The sequence below is a fragment of the Puma concolor genome, chromosome C1, assembly GCF_028749965.1.
Source record: "Puma concolor isolate L17-30 chromosome C1, mPumCon1.1.hap2, whole genome shotgun sequence".
NCBI classification, from domain to species: Eukaryota; Metazoa; Chordata; class Mammalia; order Carnivora; family Felidae; genus Puma; species Puma concolor.
The window spans coordinates 19310769-19332347 of NC_141674.1; the positions used below are offsets into that span (position 1 = coordinate 19310769).

Consider the following 21579-nt stretch of genomic DNA (forward strand, 5'->3'; position numbering starts at 1 on the left):
CACCCCTCCCCCGCTTAAACCCCTGCGATGGTTTCCCATCATATCTAAATGCAGCTTGTTACTTCGGCCTGCAAGGTTCTCGGACACTCGGCCCCGCCTCTGTCACCAGCCCTTCCTGCCCTTACTCCACTGGGCCTGTTCTGCCTTCTCCAGGTTTCCTGAACACGCCAAGTTTGTTTCCCACGCAGGGGCCTCCGCGCTTGCACCCCTGCCTGGGCTGCCCTTCCTTCGTGCTCCGGGAGCCGGCCTCTTTCCACTCAGGCTGCCGTGTAAATGCCACCTCCCGGGGAAGCTGCCTGACCCCTGCACGTGCCACCCTGTCTTACCCCTTCCTGGTTACCATTGTCCAAAATTATCTTCTCTGTGTGTTTGTCGCCTCTCGCCTCCTGCTAGAATATTTAGCTCCAAGAGAGGAAGTACCTCATCTGTCTTCACTTCCATGCTCCAGGAGGCTAGAACAGTTCCTGACACATAGTAGGCCCTTAGTTTGTTGAGAGGCCCATGGGGTCCAGGCAGGCAAAGCTACTGCTACGGTGACACCAGAAGCCTCCGTTTCCTCAAGTGACAACCCCAGTTTGATCTCCTGGAGGGAGAGAGGCTCCTCCCTGGAGAGTCTGCCCCAGTGAAACGCAAGCAGAAGAGAAGTGTGTGTGTGTGTGTGTGTGTGTGTGTGTGTGTGTGTGTGTGTGGAGGGGGGAATAGGGCAGGGTGTGAGGCAGTGACTCCGCTCCTGCCTGCAGGCAAGGCCAAGCCCTGCCTCCCCTGCCAGTGGGGGGGGATGGATGGAGGGGGGGAGGCACCCTCCCTCAGTAGCCTGAAGGTGCCTCCATGGCCGAATGTGCTGCTCCTCCGATGACTGGTGTCTCTTGAGGATAAAGTCCAAGCTCGGAGCCCCAGCCTGTCTTTCCTGCCTCCTCTCCCTTCACACTCCCTCGTGTCCCCCTGATCAAACCCGCTGGACTGTGTCCTCATAATGCCGTAGACAGGCCGTTGATTTTCATGCCACCAGGCCTTTCTTTTGTCTCTGCTGTTTCTGCCCCTGGAATGATCTTCCCCTGGTGCTCTGACTGGAGACCTCCTGAACTCGGGCCTGGCCGGACTTCCACTCTGTGAAGCCTCTCCTGGCCCCTCTTGATAGTCACGGGGGCCCTCCTCTGCGTACATCCCTCTCTCAGATCATTCACCTCTGAGGAAGGGGGGGGTGGGGTGGTCATTGTATCCACTGACTTGTCTAGAAGAGCAGGGACTAGGCTTTTCTTCTCTGATGGATCCCCAATGCCCAGAACCAAGCATCGAAGACCCTCAATAAATATTTGTTGAATAGGTGTGATTTCCCTGCTAGCCTGGGAACGACTTATTTTGATGCACTTCATCTGATGCTACAACCAAATACCACCCTGGCCCACTCATGGCCCAGAAACAAGGTGCCAAAAAAGCCCCTGCAGCACCGCCCCCAACCAGAACCACCCTGCCGGCCCAGTCTCTCCAGGCCTTGCCTTGCCCGGGTCCTTGGTTTAGAGACAAGCCTCCTGGGAAGGGTGCCACCAGCAGGATGCCCAGTCCTGCTCCGTTGCCAAGGCCCAGAGCCTTCTTCCCAGAGCTGGGGCCCAAGATCGGTCCTTTTCCCAGAGGCTCACTGACCTAAGTCAAATCTTGCACACCCGCCCCTCACCCCAGCGCCCTCCCAACCCCAGCAGCTCATCTCCCCAGCCCTGGGCCGCAGAGACCAGTGGGATGTCTGTGTCTTTAACAAAAAGCAAGTGTAATAAATAAAAGTCATCTGGCAAAGAAAACTTCTCTCATTTATTTTCCAGGGGCCTTGGCTCATCAATCTTCCCTTCCTAACCTGCTTTGTGCTCTGTTAGTTTTGCTTCCTCATAGAGCAGAATTTGGTTTTCTAATAGCATCTGTCGTATGCAGGGTGTCCCCAAACATTAGCGGTAATGAGTTGGAAGTGGCACATTTGAAAGCCTTCAGAAGCCAACGGCAGATGTCAGGCTCTCGGTGGGTTCCCCGGGGCTCTGGGGCCAGAGTACTGGGCAAAAGCTAGGTCCACGGCCTACAAGTCTCGGTCCCTGCGAGTCATTCATGCAAAAGACATTGGGGTGCCAGCACGTGTCAGGTCCTGTGGGGGCTCCGGGAAGATGAGCCCCGCCCCTCAGGGCACTGTCATAGCTGGTTATCCACGAAGGGCGGACGTGGCAGTAGAAGAAAGTCCTCGTCCCCAGTCTGCTGGGCCGTCCCCTGCAAGGCAACCGGACAGGAGATCTGGACTCAGATAGACCTGGGTGCCTGAGCTCAGGCTCCTTAATTTAAAAACGAGGCAAACAATCCTCACCTCACTGGGTTGCCTGAGAACAACTAAGCATCAAACACCCAGCACCAAGTCCAGCACAGCGGTGCTCGGTACCTGTTAGATCCCTCCAACATCTCAGACCTGACAGGTGCGTGTGCACTGGGGCTGGCAGTGATCTTCCAGGGTGGTGCTGCTGTTCTCCGCAGCCAGGGTTCTCGTCTAGAGGCTTCGGCAGTTTCTGCCCTCTCCTGGGAAAGAGACAGCCATCCGGGGGCTCCTGGAGACCTTGAAATGATGGAAGAGGGCCCCAGGGGAAAGAGGCTCCTGGAGACAGGAACCAAAAGCATTGACGGATCCAAAAGTGTTTTCTTCAAACTCCATCGGCCTCCATTCCCAGGGTCCTCCTCCAAGCATGCCAAGAGTTGTTCCCTAGAAAAATCACTCCTGTGGCCATGCGACCATCCAGCAGAGGAGAGAGTAGCTGGCAAGTCACAGTCTGGCCTTGCCGGCGCCAAGAGGCCGCCAGCCCCACCAGCCCAGGTATTTCTCCCGCACCACAACCTGCAGGGAGGGTCTCTTCTGACTCGTCCTGACAGGTGAGGACATTCTAGCCCCAGCAGGTGAGGGTCTCAGGGCAGCACCGCCTGTGTGTGGCGTGGAAGAAGTAGAGCCCCCTCCCCCCAGCCCGCAAATGTGCCCCGATGGCCTTCCAGCTGGACCATGAAGGGGATGGAATACGGCCTGGACTTCGTAGTGTTTTATTCTTTTCCATGACTGAGGACGTTTTAGAGAGCAGGTGGGATGAGGGGTACCCTCCTCCGGCCGACAGAAGGGGACGCGAGGCCTGGCGGCCCACGAGTGCCCTCCCCGGCGACCCCCCGCCCCGCCCCGCCCCGCCGCCTCCCTGGCCTCCGCCGGGCGGGACGCCGAGGCCGCTTTCTCTGCGGGAGGCCAAGCGCAGGGAGGAGGCTCGGCGACGGCGGGGCCGGGCTGGCAGGCGGGTGGCGGGGAGTCCCGGCGCCCCTCCGCTGACTCGCTCGGCTCGCCGGGACGCTGCAGAGCCGGCACCCGGCGCGGGGCCCGCGCCCGCCCCCCACGGCCCCGCCCCTCCCCTCCACTCCCCTCCCCGCCCCGCCGCTGCCGCCCCGCCGCTGCCGCCCAGCCGCCGCCGCCGCCGTCGCGAGTCCGCCAGCCCCGCCGCCGCCATGGGCCGGGTCCGGCCGGGCGAGCGCGGGCCTCCCGGCCCCGGCCCCGGCCCCGCCGCTCCACCGCCCGCGCCCCGCCGCGCCCGCGCCCTGGCGCTGCTCGGGGCCCTGGTCGCCGCCGCCGCCGCCGTTGCCGCCGCCCGGGCCTATGCCCGCCACGCCGAGGCCCAGGCGGCCGCGCGGCAGGTCTGGCCCGCGGGGAAGGGCGCGCGCGGGGCTCACCGAAGGCCTGGGCTCGGGGGTCCGGGGGAGGGGGGCTCGGAGGGCGGGGGGAGCCTCGGAGGAGGCGAGGGGAGGGGCTCGGAGGGCGGGGCTCGGAGCGGGCGGCAGCGGCGGCGGCGGCGCGGGGGGGGGGGGGGGTGGTGGTGTCCGGGGTGCAGAGGGAGGTGTGGAGTGGGCGGGGGAGGGGATGGGGAGGCACGGGTTGGGGTTGGGGCAGGGTGAAAGGTCAGGACCGGTGGGCCGGGGACGGTGGCCTGAAAGGGAGGGAAAAGGGGTGGGGAGGGTGGGGTCGGGCAGACTTGGGCAGACTGCTGCGGGGAGGCGGGAGCATCGGCCCAGCGTGCGGCAGAGCCTGGGACAGACTGGAGGGGTTGTCCAGAGAGGTGACCTGGACAGAGGGAGCGAAGCTGTGACCTGGAGAGCCTGGTGGGGACCTGGGGAGTGCCGGGACAGTGCTGGGGGACAGGAGAGGACACTGGCGAAAGAGTGAAATGGAGACGGGGCCAGATGGAAGACTAGGGCAGCCTTGGGGGGTAGTGGATGGTGGATGAAGGAGCAGAGTGAAGCAGGGACCCGGCCGGGGACTGGGGCTCTGGGGTGGTGCAGAGGTGACATCTGAATGGGTGGACTGGAAGCGTCCTCAGAACTCAGGAAGGAGGTGGTGGGAGCTGCCCCCTCTGCCGCTTTGGGACCCCAGCTGGGTATTCACGTGGTGCTCAGCGGAGCCCCTTCCTCCCAAGCAGGAGTCAGCACTGAAGTCCCTGGGGACAGAAGGCCTCTTTCTCTTTTCCTCCTTGGACACAGACCGGGATTTGTACATCAGCCCGGAGGAGTTCAAGCCCATTGCTGAGAAGCTGACAGGTACCAGGAGAGGCTGGGGACTGGGGTGGGGAGCACCGAGGCATGGCCCTCAGCTTCTTGGCCACTGTGTTTGCTCTGAGCAGGAAGGCCACCTGGAGAGGGAGATGATGGGTCCTGACGGCCCTGGGATTCTCCCTGCCCTGACACTTTCTAGTTGGCGGTTTGGGCGAGCCTGAGCCTGTTCTCAAGTGCAAATACTAGTTAAGGTTGCCTGACCCCTTCCAGACATGACTTGAAGCACTTCATCTGCGTTCTCTCTTTAATTTGCACGGTGTCCCGTGAGGTAGCCGCTGTCCTAATTCTCGCGTTTATAGTTGGGGAGACTGAGGCGCAGAGCCAGGATTAGAACCGGGGCCATCTGGCTCCAGGTCCCGCACCTGTTCACAGGTTTGAGGGTTAGAGACAGTACCTGCAGAGTATACAGTAGCTAGCTTTCAATAGGAGTTCTCACTAGTATTACTCAGTATTAAACTCTGCTTAGGTGCTGTCAGATTCCTAGCCCGTTCTAGCAATCCATTTTTATCTAATTGTGATCAGTTATTATTTTTTTTTTATAAAGATGAGGGCCTGAATCATTCTAATGAATTGTTAAATGCCTCTCGTTGTCTCACCCTTGCCCCAACCGCTATGTCCGTTTCTCTCCCATTTCTTGAACTTGGGATCTTGTTATCCAAATTGGTGGGTGTAAGTAGGTCAGTAGATGGCAAAGGCAAGGGAGAGATGCCGGCCGCTCTCGGGCGAGTAAGCACCAAGCACGTGATGGGCTTTCCGTGTCTCAGGCTGGGTCAGGGAGGTTGGCCACTTGCTGGCCCAGTGACCACAGTCCCCGCCACAGGAGGAGGGTCAGTTGAAAAGTGTGAATTTGCTGGAGCAGATGTGTGTCAGTGTCTCTCAGTGACGTTCAGCTCTGTCGTGAAAGCAGATGGGCAGGTAAACGGGTCAGCCTCGTGCGGATTTGCTTTGACCTTTTCTATCTGCAGACACTTCCCTGAGCATCCACACAGCCTCCTCCTTGTCCTTTTTTATGGACAGCGAGAGTGGGTTCCCTCATAATGACAAGCTCTCTGGGCTTGAGGGCACTTTTAATTTTTTTCGCATTTATTTATTTTTGAGAGACAGAGACAGCGTGAGCAGGGGAGGGGTAGAGAGAGAAGCAGACGGAATCCAAAGCAGGCTCCAGGCTCTGAGCAGGCTGTCAGCACAGAACCCGACGCGGGGCTTGAACCCATGAACCAAGAGATCATGACCTGAGCTGAAGTCGGATGCTCAACCGACTGAGCCACCCAGGAGCCCCCCCCCCCCGCTTTTTTTTTTTTCACATAAATCTTTTTCTCCATCAGGGGAAAATAATCCCTCTCTCCATTACCTCGTAGGCCACTACGAGGGCAAAACGGAACCAAGTTTCAGGAAAACAAAAACTAAAATAATTCAAAGCCCAAAATATCAAATCTATGCAGGAAACAGAAGCAGGCTGTCTAGTTGGTACAGTTATGAGTGTGTTTAATTTTCTTTATATCTTAAAGGTTTTACGAATTGTCTGTATTGAGTCACTTGTAAGGAAATAAAACTTTTTATGAAAAACAGAAGGCCATAAGATACTGGACACTGTTATTAATAATTATCTCTGATAACAGTAAAAGAATTGAAAAAACCAGGCAGGCCTAATAAGCTTACACATTCCTATTGTTCCCTTCCTCCAAGGTTTCCTGATTGCTCTTTGGAAAGTTTTGCTGCATTGGCTTACAAATGCAGAAATAACAATGGTTCTTTAGAACAGGGGTTTGCATCAGGAGCTGCTGGGGAGTGCTGATTAAAAGGGCAGCTTCCTAGGGGCGCCTGGGTGGCTCAGTCGGTTAAGCGTCTGACTTCGGCTCAGGCCATGATCTCGCGCCTCGTGAGTTCGAGCCCCGCGCAGCTCAGAGCCTGGAGCCTGCTTCGGATTCTGTGTCTCTGCCCCTCCCATGCTCATGCTCTGTCCCTCTCTGTCTCTGGATAATAAATAAATGTTAAAAAAATTAAAAAAAAGGGGGGGGCAGCTTCCTCATTCTAGCCCCTTAGGATTCTGGCTCAGTAGGTTTGAGGAGGATACGGGGCATCTGTAGTTTAAAAAGGCATCCTGAGTGATTCTGATGATTCCTGGTTAAGAACTGCTCCGCACGCACCCAGTTGGTCTGTCAGTAGGTTCATCAGCAGATGCCAAGCATCATCTCTGTACCACGAACCTGCCCGGGGACAGCAGCCATGACAAGACCTTCCACTCACTGTCTTTTTCCTTAGAGGTGTCCAGGGCCCCTCCCTCCTGTTAGTCACCCCTTCTGAAATAGGCTTCATTTCTCCCTAAACCTTCATCATGACTCCGTCCACACTTGAAGGGCTTGGACTTGGCTTGCCTCGGGCAGGAAAAGATCTAAGAAATCAAGTTCAGCCACTGCCACTGCAGCCCCTCCTTTTACGGACGGGGAAACAAGGCCACCCAGAAAACCAGGGAGAAGCAAGCGTCCTCTCTTCCAAACTGGCATTCTTGAGGACGTTGTAGCCGCAGAGCTTTTGACACCAAAGACAGTGTCAAAGGTGGTTTGTTTCTCACTTTCATTCCTTGTTCTGATCGAGTCTCTGACAAGCGTTCGTTTCCTCACGAGGCCCCCATGACAGGGACATGCGGGGCAGCACGGTGTCGATTCCCCATGTGGGAAAACCAGAGGGGCTGAGGGATTTGCCCCAGATCACCCAGGAGATGGAACCGACCTCAGCCTAGAGCCCGCGTGCTCTCTTCTCCAAGCCCCAGACAGTAGCTTCTCTTTGGTGCTAGGATCCCGGCCGCCAGGAGAGGCAGCTGCCTGCCCACATGTTGCCTTTGGTGGGCCCAACACCAAGTTCATCTCGGACTCAGTTTGCAGAACAAGGGAGGGGGGACGAGAGTGGCCTTTCTGCAGCCAGCTTGGCCTGGTAGAGCACGGGATGGAGTCAGAAGAATTTGGTTTGAGCCCTAGCTCCGTGGCAACCCGACCCTGAAACCTCTGGTAGGAGTAATATAGGTCAAGTTTATTATGGGTTCACTCGGTACCAAACCTGGTGCTACCGCTACATGAATTCTCTCATCCCGTCCTCATAACAAGCCACTGGCCAGACATCATACGGCTGCTAAGGGGCAGGATTTGAACCCACCTCACCTGGTGCCTGAGCCTTTAAGGAAACTGAGTCTTTGAGATCACAATGCCCTCAGAAGAGGGTCATGGTTGATTGTGGGTTTAGAGTAAAACAAGCCTGGGTTTGAATCCTGACTCCCCCCACTACCTAGCTGTGTGACCTTTGGGAAGTGACTTCACCTCTCTGAACCTCTGCTTTCTCATGTGTGAGATAGAGTTGGCAATGATGGTATTCTCTGCTTCTCAGAGCTCCAGGGAAACAAAAATGTGACACTTACTTGTCGTTACTTCGGTCCGTTAACTGTTACTCCAGCTCCAAGCCTGGCTCTCTCACTCACCTGCTACTCACCTGTCTCTTCTCAGGGCTTCCCCTTCCCGAGAAGAGAGGCCCTGAAGCCTGAGAGCAGGGCCCCTCTCCGGGGACCTCACTGACCGTGTCTCATAGGCTCAGCTCCTGCTGCCAGCTATGAGGAGGAGCTGCCCCTTGACCCCAGCGAGGAGACGCTCACCATAGAAGCCCGATTCCAGCCTCTGATCCCGGAGTCCATGACCAAGAGCAAAGATGGGTTCCTGGGGGTGAGTTTGGGGGGGGGGGGCAGGGGAGACTGCTCACGGGTGGGACCACAGATACAGAATCATCTGTGCACACGCACCTTCACCTCCTGAGAATCGGTCTGTGCCCTGCTTTTCTTTCCTTCTTTCCTTTCCTTTTTTTTTTAAACTTATCTTTATTTTTTAGAGAGAGACAGAGAGAGAGCACGCGAGTGGGGGAGAGGGGCAGAGGGAGAGAGAGAGAGACAATTTTGAGCAGGCTCCACACTCAGTGCAGAGCCCCATACCGGGCTCGATCTCACCACCCTGGGATCATGACCGGAGTTGAAACCAAGGGTTGGACGCTCAACCGGCTGAGCCACCCGGGCACCCCCTTTCCTTCCTTCCTTTATTAACTGCCCTCTGTGCCCCGCAGTGTGCCAGGCCCTGGGGGGTCCAGAAGTGGGTGTGGTGCTGACCCTGTTGTCTAGGACACCGTCTGGTGCAGGAGGGATCAGCATGAGCCCCTAACCCAGATGGGATCTGGGCTGGCTTCCTGGAGGAAGAATCTGATAGAGACTGCAGGAGAAGGGGGCTCAGCCAGGGGAGGCAGGGGGAGAAGGGCCTGGGCAGAGGAAGCAGCAAGAGCACTGGAGACTGTGGAGGCAGGCGCCTCACGAAGGCTCGTTACTTTCTGTAACTTGGTCTTTCCCGAGGCTGTGAGTTTCTCAAGGGCAAGGGCTGTGACCTGAACCTGTATGCATCCTCAGGCCCCTAGCCCCATGCCTGGCACTTGACAGCCGCTCTGCTGAACTCTGTTGAACCAGACCTGAGGTTCTGTCCCTGGCAGGGGGTCATAGGGTGGGGAGGGCACCTGACAAATGCTCTCCTGAGCAGCCCCGCCCCGACCTGAGGCCTCACGGCCAAGGTCTCAAGCCCACCATGGCACCGGGGCATCCGCACACCCTGCCGGCCTTCCCAGACCTCCCCCCACCGGCTTGCTCTGTTCCAGCCGCTCCAGATGTCGAGGCTTTGTTCCAGCTGTGAGCCTTCTCGTATGCTGTTCCCTCTGCCAGAAGAGGCTTTTCCTCTTTGCCCAGCCCACACCTACTCAGACTTTCTCCTGAAATGCCACTTCGGCATGAACAAAGGTCTGAAGGCAGAAAGTGCCAGGCCAGGCCAGTCACCTGAGGACAGGGAGCTGGTGCGGCTGGACCCAGAGCACAGGAGACACATGCAAGGGCATCCTGGTCAGTGGGCTAGAAAAGAAGTCACCAGACTACGGAGGGCCTTGGTTGCCTGACTTTGGCCTTCATTCTGTAGCAGCAAGTTACCACAGCAGACTTGGAAATGGGAAGGTTCCCTCGTCAGATGCTCGGCAGGCCGGCAGCTGGGGAAAAATGGGAGACGAGAAGACCAGTTCTCGGGAAGGAAGAGGAGGTGGGGGTGGGGAAGCAGTGATGATCGAGAGGAAGGAAAGTGGGGGTTGGGGCTGGAGGGGTGGCTCAGGCTTCTGGCTGGTGACCAAGTACAGGGTGGGCCCTTGGCCCCATGGGACCCAGAGCAGGGAGTGGGTCTGGTGGGGAGGGCATGAGGTCAGTCTGGACGCACTGAAGTCATGGTGCCTGGGGACATCCAGGGGGACAGTCCAATAAGTGGTTGCAAACACAGGTTTGACCTGCAGAAGATCTGGGTGGGCAAGGTTGGCAGCGATAGTTGGTTGAAGCTGTCCGAGTAGATCAGTCCCCGGCAGAGCAGTGAGGACGGGGTGGGACTGGCAGGGTGCCTGGGCACAGCTGCTCTTATAGGAAAGATGGGTCAGGAGCAGTGCCCCACAGAGCGCAGCCCCCCCCCCCTTGGTGGACAGCTCCCCCTGCAGGGGTGGCCAGCCCGTGGGCAGGACCCAGCAGCAGGCAGCTCAGCCTGGCCCTGCACAGCGGGCCCTGCTTGGAGAACCTGCCTGCTCGGTCCTCTTGGGGATAGCTCTGAGAACCCCCCTCCTCCCTCCTCGCGATGAGCCTGGCCCCCCACCACTACAGAGGCGCGGAAGGGAGAGGGAGCCTGCTACTGTTGAAGACCTGGCAGCTCCCTGGTGGCCAAGTGCCACCCCCCGCCCCCCACAAGGTGCCAGGCACTTGCTGTCCTGGTGGCCACCACCTCCATGCGACTCCTGCCTGGAGCGCAGAGGGCAGGGAGGGGCTACAGAAGGTGGAAGCTGCAGGTGTTATTGGAGGATGCCTTCCAGATCCTGCCTCAGTGTTCTAGATGTGCAGACAGTCAGGCCTGCACAGTCTGACCCTCGTCCCATCCTGTACAGCAGCTCACCAGACGGAGAGGGCACCTTACCGAAGTGACAGGAGATGGCTGAGGGACCCCAGGCATGCCAGGTGCCCAGCCACCGGGGTGCTGGCCACAGGGGAAGTGGGCACTCCCTGGGGATTGCCTTCCTGCCCCTTCTCTGTGGTCACATCCTGCTCTTTGCCCCAGAGATTTCCCCCAAGGTGGTTACCACCTTTCTCCTCAGACCTCCCCCCAAACCCTCTGCCCCCTCAGCAGGACATTATCCTGGGGAGGAGACTTGAAGAGAAGAAGGGGAGGGAGAAGGCAAGGCTGGCAGAAGGCATGGCAGGCAGGGGCAGTTGGGGTCACCAGCTGGTGCAAAGGAGGGAGGCAGGACCATGTGCCAGTGAGGCCTGGGACCGGGGCCGTGTGACTGGGCTTAACCAGGGAGAGAAGAGGCAGGCAGAACCCCTGCACAGAGCAACCCCCCCCCCACCCCTGTACTAGCCCCGGGTGGCCCTGCTTGCCTGGGGCCTGGGCTTGGCCTGAGCAGGCCGTGGGGGTGCCGCTTCCTGGGCTGGGGGCTGGTGGAGGATGGTGGGGTGAGGTGAGCCTCGGCTCCAGGGAGACCTCCAGCCACTCATGGAATGGGGACCTCCACATCGTGGTTCTCAGTGCCCCAGGGCTTCTGCTTTCCTTGCCCCAGGTCTCCCGCCTGGCCCTGTCCGGCCTCCGCAACTGGACGACTGCGGCCTTGCCGAGCGCGGTGTTTGCTGCCCGACACTTCCGGCCTTTCCTTCCTCCTCGGGGCCAAGTGGAGCTGGGGGAGCCGTGGTGGATCATCCCCAGTGAGCTGAGCGTCTTCACCGGCTACTTATCCAACAACCGCTTCTACCCACCACCGCCCAAGGGCAAAGAGGTGAGGGTTGCCTGTAGTGACCCTGGGGCCCTCCACCCAGCCCCAGCCCAGCCACGGCCCCCTCTGCACCTGCTCTCCACCTGCTCCGCACCTGGACCCCCAGTGCCAGGACCACCCCGCCTTCTCTCCTGCCTCCCCTTCCTCACCCCCACCCCAGGCCCAGGCCTGCAGGTCCAGAGCGGAAACTCACCTAGGGGATCAGGACCCAACAAGCCGGCACGGGTCTCCACTGCCCTCCCCTCAGGTCATCATCCACCGGCTCCTGAGCATGTTCCACCCTCGGCCCTTCGTGAAAACCCGCTTTGCCCCTCAGGGGGCTGTCGCCTGCCTGACCGCCATCAGCGACTTCTACTACACCGTCATGTTCCGGTGTGTAGTCCTCAGAGACCCCTCCTGGTCTCTCTGCCCGGCTGGGGACCCGGGGGAAGCACGGAAGGGCACAGCGCCGCGAGGGCAGGGCCTGCCTGGTGGCCTCCAGTGCCACCGCGTACCACCCTCTGGTCTTGGGCGAGCGGTGTTGGCTCTCTGGGCCTCGGTTTCTTCATCTGCGGCTGGGGGTGGTGGTGACTTCCTCCTAGGAACAAGGGGAAAGCGTGGTGCTTGTGTAGCATGAGGCCGGTGGCTGTGATTGTCGCCCGCCCAGAGGGGAGTGTCGAAGAGCTGTGACACCGGGTCACACCCCTGCAGAAGCTGTGAGGGCTCAGAGGACAGTTGGTCACACGTGGCCTACAGTGAAGGCCGAGTGTGAACCGGGCCCTGAGGGCGGGCAGTGCTTCTAGGGCCTCGGGGCTTAACCCTCCCCAGCCCTGTTCTCCACACAAGAATCTGGCCAAGGGTTCCCCAGCTTTGGCAAAAGAGCCACAGTGTGGTGGCAGTGGGGGTGGGGGGGGAGGGCTGCAGCTCAGCAGGGGGCTGGTCCCAGCCAGGCTCCTCTCCCCCCAGGATCCATGCCGAGTTCCAGCTCAGCGAGCCACCTGACTTCCCTTTCTGGTTCTCGCCGGGCCAGTTCACTGGCCACATCATCCTCTCCAAAGATGCCACCCATGTCCGAGACTTCCGGCTCTTCGTGCCCAACCACAGGTGGGAGCCTGGGCCCCAGGCCAGCCCTGCACCCCACCACAGTTTGCCCCGCTCCCCGCCGCCCAGCTCCAGGAGCTCAGGTGCAGGGGCCCCGAGGCCCCCTCAGTCGCTGCCCCTCCTTCACTCCCCAGAGCCACTTCTCTTGGGGGAGGCCTGGAGCTGACCCAGGAGGAGGCAACTTGAGGTGAGCTGAGGTGGGTCATTCCATCACCTGGCAACCATGGCCCAGTTGGCCCGGACTGCCAACTCTGTGCCTGGGACCCAGGGCAGCAGCCAACAGACCCTCCCCAAAGTTGGAGCCCAGTGCCCTCATACTGCTCACAGACCTCCAACAGACCTGTAACCACAGCTTGCTCATGTCCCCCTAGGGGAGGGCTGGCAGGTGGGCAGGGATCTGCCTGGTCAGGATCCAGGAAGCCTTCCCAGGGGAAGAGACATCTAAGCAGAGACCTGGGGGGTTAGGAGGGTTTAGCCAGGCAGAGGGAGCAGCATGTGTAAAGGCCCGGGGGCAGACCCTCCACCACCTGTACTTGCTACCTCAGGCCCTGGGGGGTAGAGGGCAGGGGGCTTCTGGGAGAATTCCATGCCAGCTTTCCTGTGTGCCCAACCTGCTCAGGATCAGCCTCTTGTCAAGAGCATGGGACCCAGAGGGCCTGGCTTCAAGTCTTTCCAGATTCCTCCCTGACAGCAAGAGGCTGCTTAGTAGGTCTGAGTGACCCAGGACAGGGACAAGACCTTGGCTGGGAGGCCCATAGTAAGTCTCCACCGTGGCACCAGTGGGTTGCATGGCTGTGGGCAAGGCCCCGACCCTCTCTGGGTCTCAGTTTCCTCATCTGCTAAATGAAGGGATAGCTCCAGGGCAAGAGTGATAGTTGGGATAGCCTGAAAACAGAAAGTTGTCCCCAGGAGCCAGAGTGGTTTTGTCTCCTTCTCCTCAGCTGTAGAGGCTCAGCCCAGGGCACACCTACCTCCCCACCCCCCTCCCGGCCCCCCAGAGTTGGAGGTGGGGGTCCCGGATTGGATGAAACAGGGCAGGGACAAACGACCAGCCCCAGGATCTCCTGAGCCTGTGTCTCAGGAGCTGGCCACAGGGCTGGCTGCCCACCTCCTCCGGCCAGCTCCCCCGGCCCAAGGTTGGTAGTTGTCGGTGCTGGGCTGCCCTCGTGTGGCAGATGTGCAAATGGCTCGTGGTGGGGCCAGACTTCCTGTGGGAGAGGGCACGCAGGGGAGGCCAGCTCAGGGAGGCCGGTGCCAGGTTTTCGCCCCTGCCCCTCTCTGTGTCCTAGGGGAGGCACTGATGATCTTTCTACCTCAGAGTCTTGAGCAGCACTGGAGACATGACCTGGAGATGTGAAAGCCCTTTGTGAACTATAAGGGGCAGGGCCAGTGGAGTGTTGTGTGGTTGCAGTGCCTTAGGCAGAGGCAGCCCAGGGACAGAAAAGGGCCCAGCCTCGGCTGTCAAAACCCCAGTGGCCCCGAGACCACTTGGGTTCACCTTGCCAGGCCTCAGTGTCCTCATCTGTAACACAGGGAGAGTTGTATACTTCAAAGTCTGACATACGGTTAATGCGCCTTGGTGGTGGGGGTATTCGGCCCTGGCCACCCTCTCACCTGTCCCCAGGTCTCTGAATGTGGACATGGAGTGGCTGTATGGGGCCAGTGAGAACAGCAATATGGAGGTGGACATTGGCTATATCCCCCAGGTGAGCACACAAGTGGTCCAGACCCAGGTAAGGAGACAGGATTCAGCTGCAGGGCTGGGTGTCTCAGGCGGTCCAGGGTGAAGGACAGAGCCCCTGGCAGGCCGAGGCCAACTGTCCCCGAAGCGGGATTCTGGGAAACCACCAGACCCTGCACAGAAAACCCACCAGCTGTCTTCGGCCCCCAGGTGGCTTCACATAGTAGAAGGAGCCCCTGATGGACACTGGCTCTGTCCCAGACTCACTGTGGCCTTGACCAGGCCCTGCCCTTCCCAGAGCCTCAGTTTCTCCACCTTTGCAATGAGTGGGATATCTTTGAGGGTCTCTTAAGGATTCTTGCCCATCTCTGAGACACCCTCACTGATGTCAACCCCCACTGACCTCTGGGCCAGATGGAACTGGAGGCCGTGGGCCCATCGGTGCCTTCTGTGATCCTGGATGAGGATGGCAACATGATCGACAGCCGCCCACCCTCAGGGGAGCCCCTCCAGTTTGTCTTTGAGGAGATCAAGTGGCAGCAGGAGCTGAGCTGGGAGGAGGCTGCCCGGCGCCTAGAAGTGGCCATGTACCCCTTCAAGAAGGTGGGGCTGGGCAGGCGTGAGGGCGAGGGGCGGGCTCTATGCGGCCAGGGCTGGGGGAGCAGCAGGTGGGTGCTAGTCTCCAGGCTGGGTACAGGGCCTGCTGCTGAGGCCACCTCCCTGCAGGGCCTGGCCAGGGGCTTCTCTTTCCTCTCTTTGGCCATTCAGAACTTGGAGGAGCCATTCCCGTGGCTCAACAATACCCTTTCTCACACACACACTCACACTACAAATACACGCACACACACACACTACACAGAGCTCCTGAACAGGACCCTAGCCTCACACTGTAGCTTCTCTCTGTCTCCACTTGGCCCCAGGTCGCCTATCTGCCATTCACCGAGGCCTTCGACCAAGCCAAGGCCAAGAACAAGCTGGTGCACTCAATTCTGCTGTGGGGGGCCCTGGATGACCAGTCCTGCTGAGGTGAGGGAGACCCTGCCATTCTGGGGGAGATATCATACCTCATGGGGTACAGGTGGCTCTGAGACCAGCAGGACTGTCCTGTTGGAACATAGCGGGGAAGGGACTTGGGGACTACACAGGGCAGGGGCGTGGGAGAAGGGCTTGGGAGAAGGGGTTGTGTGCCGAGCTCAGAAGAAGCTGCTGTTCGCAGTAAAAGGGGCCCAGCTTGGTCATTTTCAGCATGGAGACCTTGGCCAAATGACTTCCCCTCCTTTTTTTTTTTTTTTTTTCCAATGAAAGGGAAACTTTATTGAGGCCCTAGGGCCTTGGGGCTCTGGCAGGAGGCCGCCCTGCTGGCAAAGGAAGAGCCGTTGGAGAGGCCTTATTTGACCTTCTTCACCATCAGGTTCACGTTATGGTCTGAGACTCCCCTCCTTAAGCCTTAGCTTTCTCAACAGTGAAGGAGGGGTAACATACTCACTCCCAGAGTTGTGAAGATGGATGTAAAAGTGCCTGGGCTCTGTGAAGTGTTGCACACAAGCGAGAGAGAAAAATAGTGCCAGAGGCTGGCCAGGCATTCACTTATTCAGAAGATTCACCCAAGGCCTACTAGACACAAAGATTCTGGATGTCCGACAATGGGCCCAAAGATGAGTAAAACGGTGCCCCTGCCCTCATTCAGTCAATCGACAAACCTCTTGGGCACCTCCTGCGCCAAGGCGTCGGCCTGGTGCTGAGAGTCTTCTAATAAGGAAGTCAGAAGTGGTCCCTGTCCTTGGGGAGCACGGTGTGTGCAGAAGGCAGACGTGGAGTGAATAAGTTCAAGCGTGGGGTGGGGAGCATCACCCAGGGGAAGATCCAGAGTGTGACGGGGGGCTCAGGGAAGGCTTCTTAGAGATCGTGGTTTTAAGCTGAGACCTGAAGGATGAGTAGGAATTTATCAAGTGACAGGAGGAAAAAGTGTTTTAGGTAGAACAATCCGTGCAAAGGTCCTGGTCCACAGAGTTTAAGTGGATTTAAGAAGCTGCCACTGTCTGCAAGTCCCTGGCTGAACCCCCCCACCCCCCCACCACAGATCTCCGCCCAGGATGCCAGTATATTATTGACTGCAATGGCAGCTACCCAGTATTCGGCACCTACTCTGTGGCAGGCTCTTTGAATCTGTTATCTCACCAGCGTGCACAGACCGTTCTACAGCCCACGAGGTTTATTACCCAGAGAAAAGCTAGTAGGACATGGGAGCGGGCCTCACTCTTCTCGCCGTGCTGTTCCCTGAACAGGTTCAGGGCGGACTCTCCGGGAGACTGTCCTGGAAAGTTCGCCCATCCTCGCCCTCCTTAATGAGAGCTTCGTCAGCACTTGGTCCCTGGTGAGGGAGTTGGAAGACATGCAGGTGAGTGGCAGGCGGACGGGAACAGCCCCGTGGGAGGCCCTGGGAGAGTGCTGGAGACTGAGGCATCAGGAGCGCGCCCAACTGTCCCCACAGAACAACCAGGAGAACCCGTCCCACAAGAAGCTCGCAGACTTGCACCTGGAGAAGTATAGCTTCCCCGTGGAGATGATGATCTGCCTGCCCAATGGCACCGTGGTAGGCAGCCCCCAGTACCTGCACCCAGCCCGGGCCAGGAGCCGCGGGGCGGAGGAAGCAGAAAGCAAGGGCACGGACTTACAGATGGCCTCAGGCTTCAGGGCTGGCTCCACCACTTCCTGCTGGTCTCCCAGCAGCCTGAGCCTCACTTGTCCCCATCTGTAAAGTGGGAACTGCCCTGCCCGCCCTGCCTGCCCCACCAGGTGCTGGGACCCTCCCGTGAGAAGGAGGACCTCAGTAGCACTTTGGGGATGGGGCAGCCGTGAGCACGGGCCGGCGGCAGAGTGGACAGGAAGGCAAGCTCACCCTGGACCATTGTGGCCAGCTCTGGGATGGAAGGAGGAAGCAGGGGCCAGGCCTTGTGACAAGCAGAGAGGACCAAGGGGCCCCAGGCCGAGCCAAGCTGCAAGACCCTACCTCTCCTCAGGGGCCCCTACGAGCACTCACACACTCGACACTCTCGTCAAGGTCTCAAATGGCTTTGGGAGATGGACAGTCACGAGTGCCCATTTTGCAAACATGGACACTAAGGCTCAAAAAGGTGCAGAAACTTGGCGAAAGTTGCACGCTTAAGAGATGCAGCTGGTTTTGAAACCAGGCCTGCCTGTGAGCCTCAGAATCTCCTGCCCCTTACCCTTTGAGTCCTGAGGGATGGTTAGTGTGGGACTGCGGGCCGTGGGAGGGTGACCAGCTTCCCCAGGCTTTCAGGCCGGGGAGCAGTGGGGGAGCCAGAGCTGAGGCCTGCCTGGAAGAGGGCCACCGCTCAGCCCAGCAGAGCCCGGCCGTGGCAGGGCCCTGGCCTCACAGAGCTCGGCAGACAAAACTTGGCCTGGGGACCGTGCTCTCCTGCTCGCTTGACCTTGTGTTTCTTGGCTCCTGTACTGGGCACCTGCCCTTAAGGAGCGGACTAGCCAGTGTGAGAGGCAGAGGGAGAAGCGGGCACACAGAGTGGGTCGGCATTTTGGCCCAAGGGAGTGTGGGGTTCATGGGTCACAGGAACGGGGGAAAGGGGCCGTAGGGGGTGGGGGCGAGGAAAAGGCGGAGAGGCGGGAGGTCCCCGCCCGGCAGGTGGGGTGTGGGAGAGGTCTGCCGGCAGAGGGCCCTGTGTGCGCAGAGGTGGGCGAGGGGAACAGCCTCTGGTTGGCGTCTGCCCTGCGTGTTTGCCATCTGCCTCGGAGCGAGGACAGTCAAGGCCTGAGCGTCCCCTTTTCCTAAGAGAGCGGGAGCAGACAGGGAGCAAGAGGGGCCCCCTCGCTCTCCTCACCCAGACCCTCTCCCAGGTCCACCACATCAATGCCAACTACTTCTTGGACATCACCTCCATGAAGCCTGAGGATATTGAGAACAACGTCTTCAGCTTCTCGTCCACCTTTGAAGACCCGTCCACGGCCACCTACATGCAGTTCCTGAAGGAAGGCCTTCGGCGCGGCCTGCCCCTCCTCCAGCCCTAGTGTGGCCTCAGACCATGAGAGGCCAGGCTGGACGGGGTGCGGGGGGAGCTGAGGCGAAGGCCTCCAACACTGAAGACAGGCCCCTCGGGCTCAGAGCCAGCGGTCCTGGCACATTTCAAACTTCGGGCACCCCCACCCCACCACTCCCAGGCTGCCTGTGCGGTCGGAGGTCAGTGAAGGGTCAGACAAGGGGGTGCCTGGGGTGACCGGACGGATGAACCTCTGACTCCAGCTGCCACCATTAGCCCTTTACCACCCACGTGGTTCCAGAAGCTGCTCAGGACACCAGAAACGGGACCTCAGGTCATCTCCCTGGACCTCACCCACTCAGGCACCAAGCCCAGGTCCTTGTGGGGTGAAGATCCGGGAGGCGTGGTGCCAGGAAGACAGGGCGCCCCTCTCTCCTTACATTCACCGCCCCCCTCCCCCGAAAGAAACGTTAAGAAGGCCCGGACTGGGGGCTGGGGAGAGGTTGCCAGGGAAGCACTCTTGTTTGTCTGGAGCCTTCTTCCTGGCTGCCCTCCTATGCCTGGTGTCCCCAAGGGGAGTCAGTTTTAGCTGGAGACAGCCTTCTGGAGGCTCAGGGAAAAACCCTCCAGAAGAAGTCACTGTACCCCAGACCTCAGCTCTCCAGACCACTCAGTCCAACCTAATGATAGGACCCCAACCCCTGATTTGGGACTTGCTGGAAGCCAGCTGCTTGGGGAGGTTCACTGTGAAGTAGGCTTCTGCTCTTAGCAAGGGAGTCCACTGAGGAGTTTCCGAGGCCCAGGGCCAAGGCACCCCCACCTCCTACCCAGCAAGGGTCACAGTAGGGCTACTGGAGCCAGGCCCCAGCGCCACAGAAGTGTAGCTCAGCCAAAGAACACAGCCTCCCCCAGAGCTGTCAGGGCAGCCCAGACCCGCGTGTCCCCCCCCCCCACTGAATGGCCGTTGACCTTGCTTGGCCTTTCTTAAGGCCTTGGTCTATGTCCCAAGCCACTGACTACAGCCAGTCTTTTTTATACCTGCAGAAAAGTGTTTTTACGTGAAGTTTCTCATAGTTTGTAGATATTTTTGATAACCCCAACACTGAGGAGAAAGAAGGGGCGGTGTCTTCCCCCAGCAGCAGCCCCATGATGGCTGGATCTGAAATCCTAGATGGGCCCAGCTTGATGTCTTTGCAGCTGCACCTATGGGAAGAAATATTCCTCTCTTCCTTTTCTTCCAGCTTTCTAAAAAAGAAAGTCACTGTACCCCCAACCCTATCCTTGTCCTCCACTCAGGCCCATGAGGGTCCCTGGGCTTTCATTAAAGCCTTGGAGCCAAACCTCCCCAAACCCTGCCCCACAGGGGCTCACTCTTAAGCCTGGAAGAGGAAGGCAGACACTTGCTCGGACCACTCCTGGGCCTCCCATATGCTGAGTACCCCTGCCTGTCATTGAAGTATCCACACCGAGCCTTCTCTCTCGGGCACTCTGTTAACTTTACTTCTATTTTCTCATTTAATCCTCACAACCTGTGAGGAGATATTAATCGATCCCATTTTGCAGATGAAGAAACTGAGTCTCAGGGAAGTGAAGTGACTTGCCCAAGGTCACTGAGTGGTAGAGTTGAGATTCAGCCTGTGTCTTGATTTTGGTGTTTTCGTTTTGCACTGCACCCCCACCTCTCTCCCCTACCCATTTTCACGGAGGTGAAAAAGTTCAAACCAAAATGTCTCAGCCCCCTCTGATCTCCAGACAAAATGAGGCATGAGCCAGCAAGCTCAGCCAAGTTCTTTGTGTCCTTTCTGGGAGGCAGTGCTTCTATGCCTCTTAAAGGGAGGGAGGGCACCGAAGTCTGTCTCAGTGCTTCCCAGGGTGGGTGGTAGTAGCCAGTCCCATGAGCCACCCAGTGTCAGCAGAGACTCCACCTCCCTACCCCACCCGGCAGGCTCTTCCCCTCCATGATGGTCCAGGAGGGCCCACCCCACACTGAGCAATCCTTGTCCCTTGTAAGGCGCTGGTTGCTTGGGCTTTCTGATCTTCATCTCATGCCTTTTCCTGACCGCCCCCCCCCAACTGTGCCTTGAAGCTCATGGTGGGGGAGGGCCCTAGCTGCCCTCTTGTCACCCCTCTGCCACTTCTCTCCCCTGTCCACATGTCTTATAATAAAATTGGAGAGACTAGGGTGGTTCTAAGTGCCTTTCCTTTAAGTAGGATATTGGTCAGTTCTATCCTTGGTCTGACTCCTCTTGTGAGATTGGCTTGGCAGATGGGCAAGGGAGCATGACTGGAATGCCTTTAGGGACTCAATTTTCTGTCACCAGAGGGCTCGAGTGATTTTTTTTTTTTTTTTTTTTTTTTTGAGAGAGTGAGAGAGCATGAAACTGAGGGGACAGGGGGAGAGTTAGGTGGGGACAGAGAGAGAGTCCCAAGCAGGCTCTACACCCAGCTCAGGGCTCGATCCCGAGACTCTGGGATTATGACCTGAGCCGGAATCAAGAGTCAGATGTTCAAATGACATCCAGGCGGCCCTCAAGTGATGTTCTTAAAGTAAGTTTGTGATAGACCTAGTTAGTAGAACTTACTACTATTTTTAGAATCTGATGTTCTGTGTTGAGATTCTAAAGTTAATTACACATTGTCTTAGAAGCAGAGCCTGAGACAGGCATTAGATAATTTTTTTGAAGGATTACACTTCAGGAAAAACCTGTATAAAGAGTCAAGAAAGGGTGCCTGGCTGGCTCAGTTGGAGGAGCATGGGACCCTTGATCTCGGGTGATGAGTCTGAGTCCCATGCTGGGTGTAGAGATTACTTTAAGAAAAAAAAAAGCTCTAACTTTTTTTTTTTTTTTTTTTTAATTAAAAGAAGGAATGACAATGGGGAAAAGGAAAATGTTAAGCAAGGATAGAATCTCCAATCCGAGCCCTAGAATGATCACAGGCGAAAGGTTCTGGAACACAAGCCACACCACAGAGTAGAACCTGCCTTTTGTACCCTGTGTTGTTGATTTGGAGGATGAAGTAACTTCGCAGGTTAGAGCTTCTCTTCTCCCTCTTATAAGTGCAATTTTCCAGAGAAGGGGGCAGCTGTGTGCAGCCAACACAGCAGCTGGAGGATGGATTCGCTGGCAGGGTAGAGGAGATCTGGGTCGAGCACCAAGACATCCGCCACCCCTAGAAGAGACAACTGGGGTGAAACTGCAAGATCTGCAATTGACCAGGAGAGAGAATCAATGATTAATTTGCCATCCTGGAAAGAGGGCTGGACCTGGAAGTCAACCTTTATCATTTGAAACATGATAAGGATCAGGGTGGACAACTCTGAGGTCTCTGGCCAGGACAGCTATATAA

The 21579-nt window shown here is 58.1% G+C and overlaps 1 protein-coding gene and 1 long non-coding RNA gene across 3 annotated transcripts; one reads left to right on the forward strand and one right to left on the reverse strand.

The window, feature by feature from the left end:
• Positions 1-1781: 1781 nt before the first annotated feature.
• LOC147577850 (uncharacterized) lies at positions 1782-3168 on the reverse strand. Its single transcript, XR_015254549.1, has 2 exons — positions 2339-3168; positions 1782-2244 (listed from the first exon to the last, which is right to left on the reverse strand). It is a non-coding gene; the product is annotated as an uncharacterized LOC147577850 (long non-coding RNA).
• Positions 3169-3472: 304 nt separating this feature from the next.
• SELENON (selenoprotein N) lies at positions 3473-20411 on the forward strand. 2 transcript variants are annotated; one of them, XM_086716085.1, is made up of 12 exons: positions 3473-3687; positions 4467-4584; positions 8176-8306; positions 11248-11460; positions 11618-11829; positions 12403-12540; positions 14162-14243; positions 14633-14821; positions 15139-15244; positions 16504-16616; positions 16710-16811; positions 18092-20411. In XM_086716085.1, exons 1-12 carry the CDS (start codon positions 3502-3504, stop codon positions 18260-18262), a joined length of 1761 nt encoding a protein of 586 aa, XP_086572211.1. In that variant the 5' UTR covers positions 3473-3501; the 3' UTR covers positions 18263-20411. The 2 variants fall into 2 exon arrangements, with proteins under 2 accessions (XP_086572211.1, XP_086572212.1); XM_086716086.1 differs by having other exon boundaries at positions 11705-11829.
• The last annotated feature ends 1168 nt before the right edge of the window (positions 20412-21579 follow it).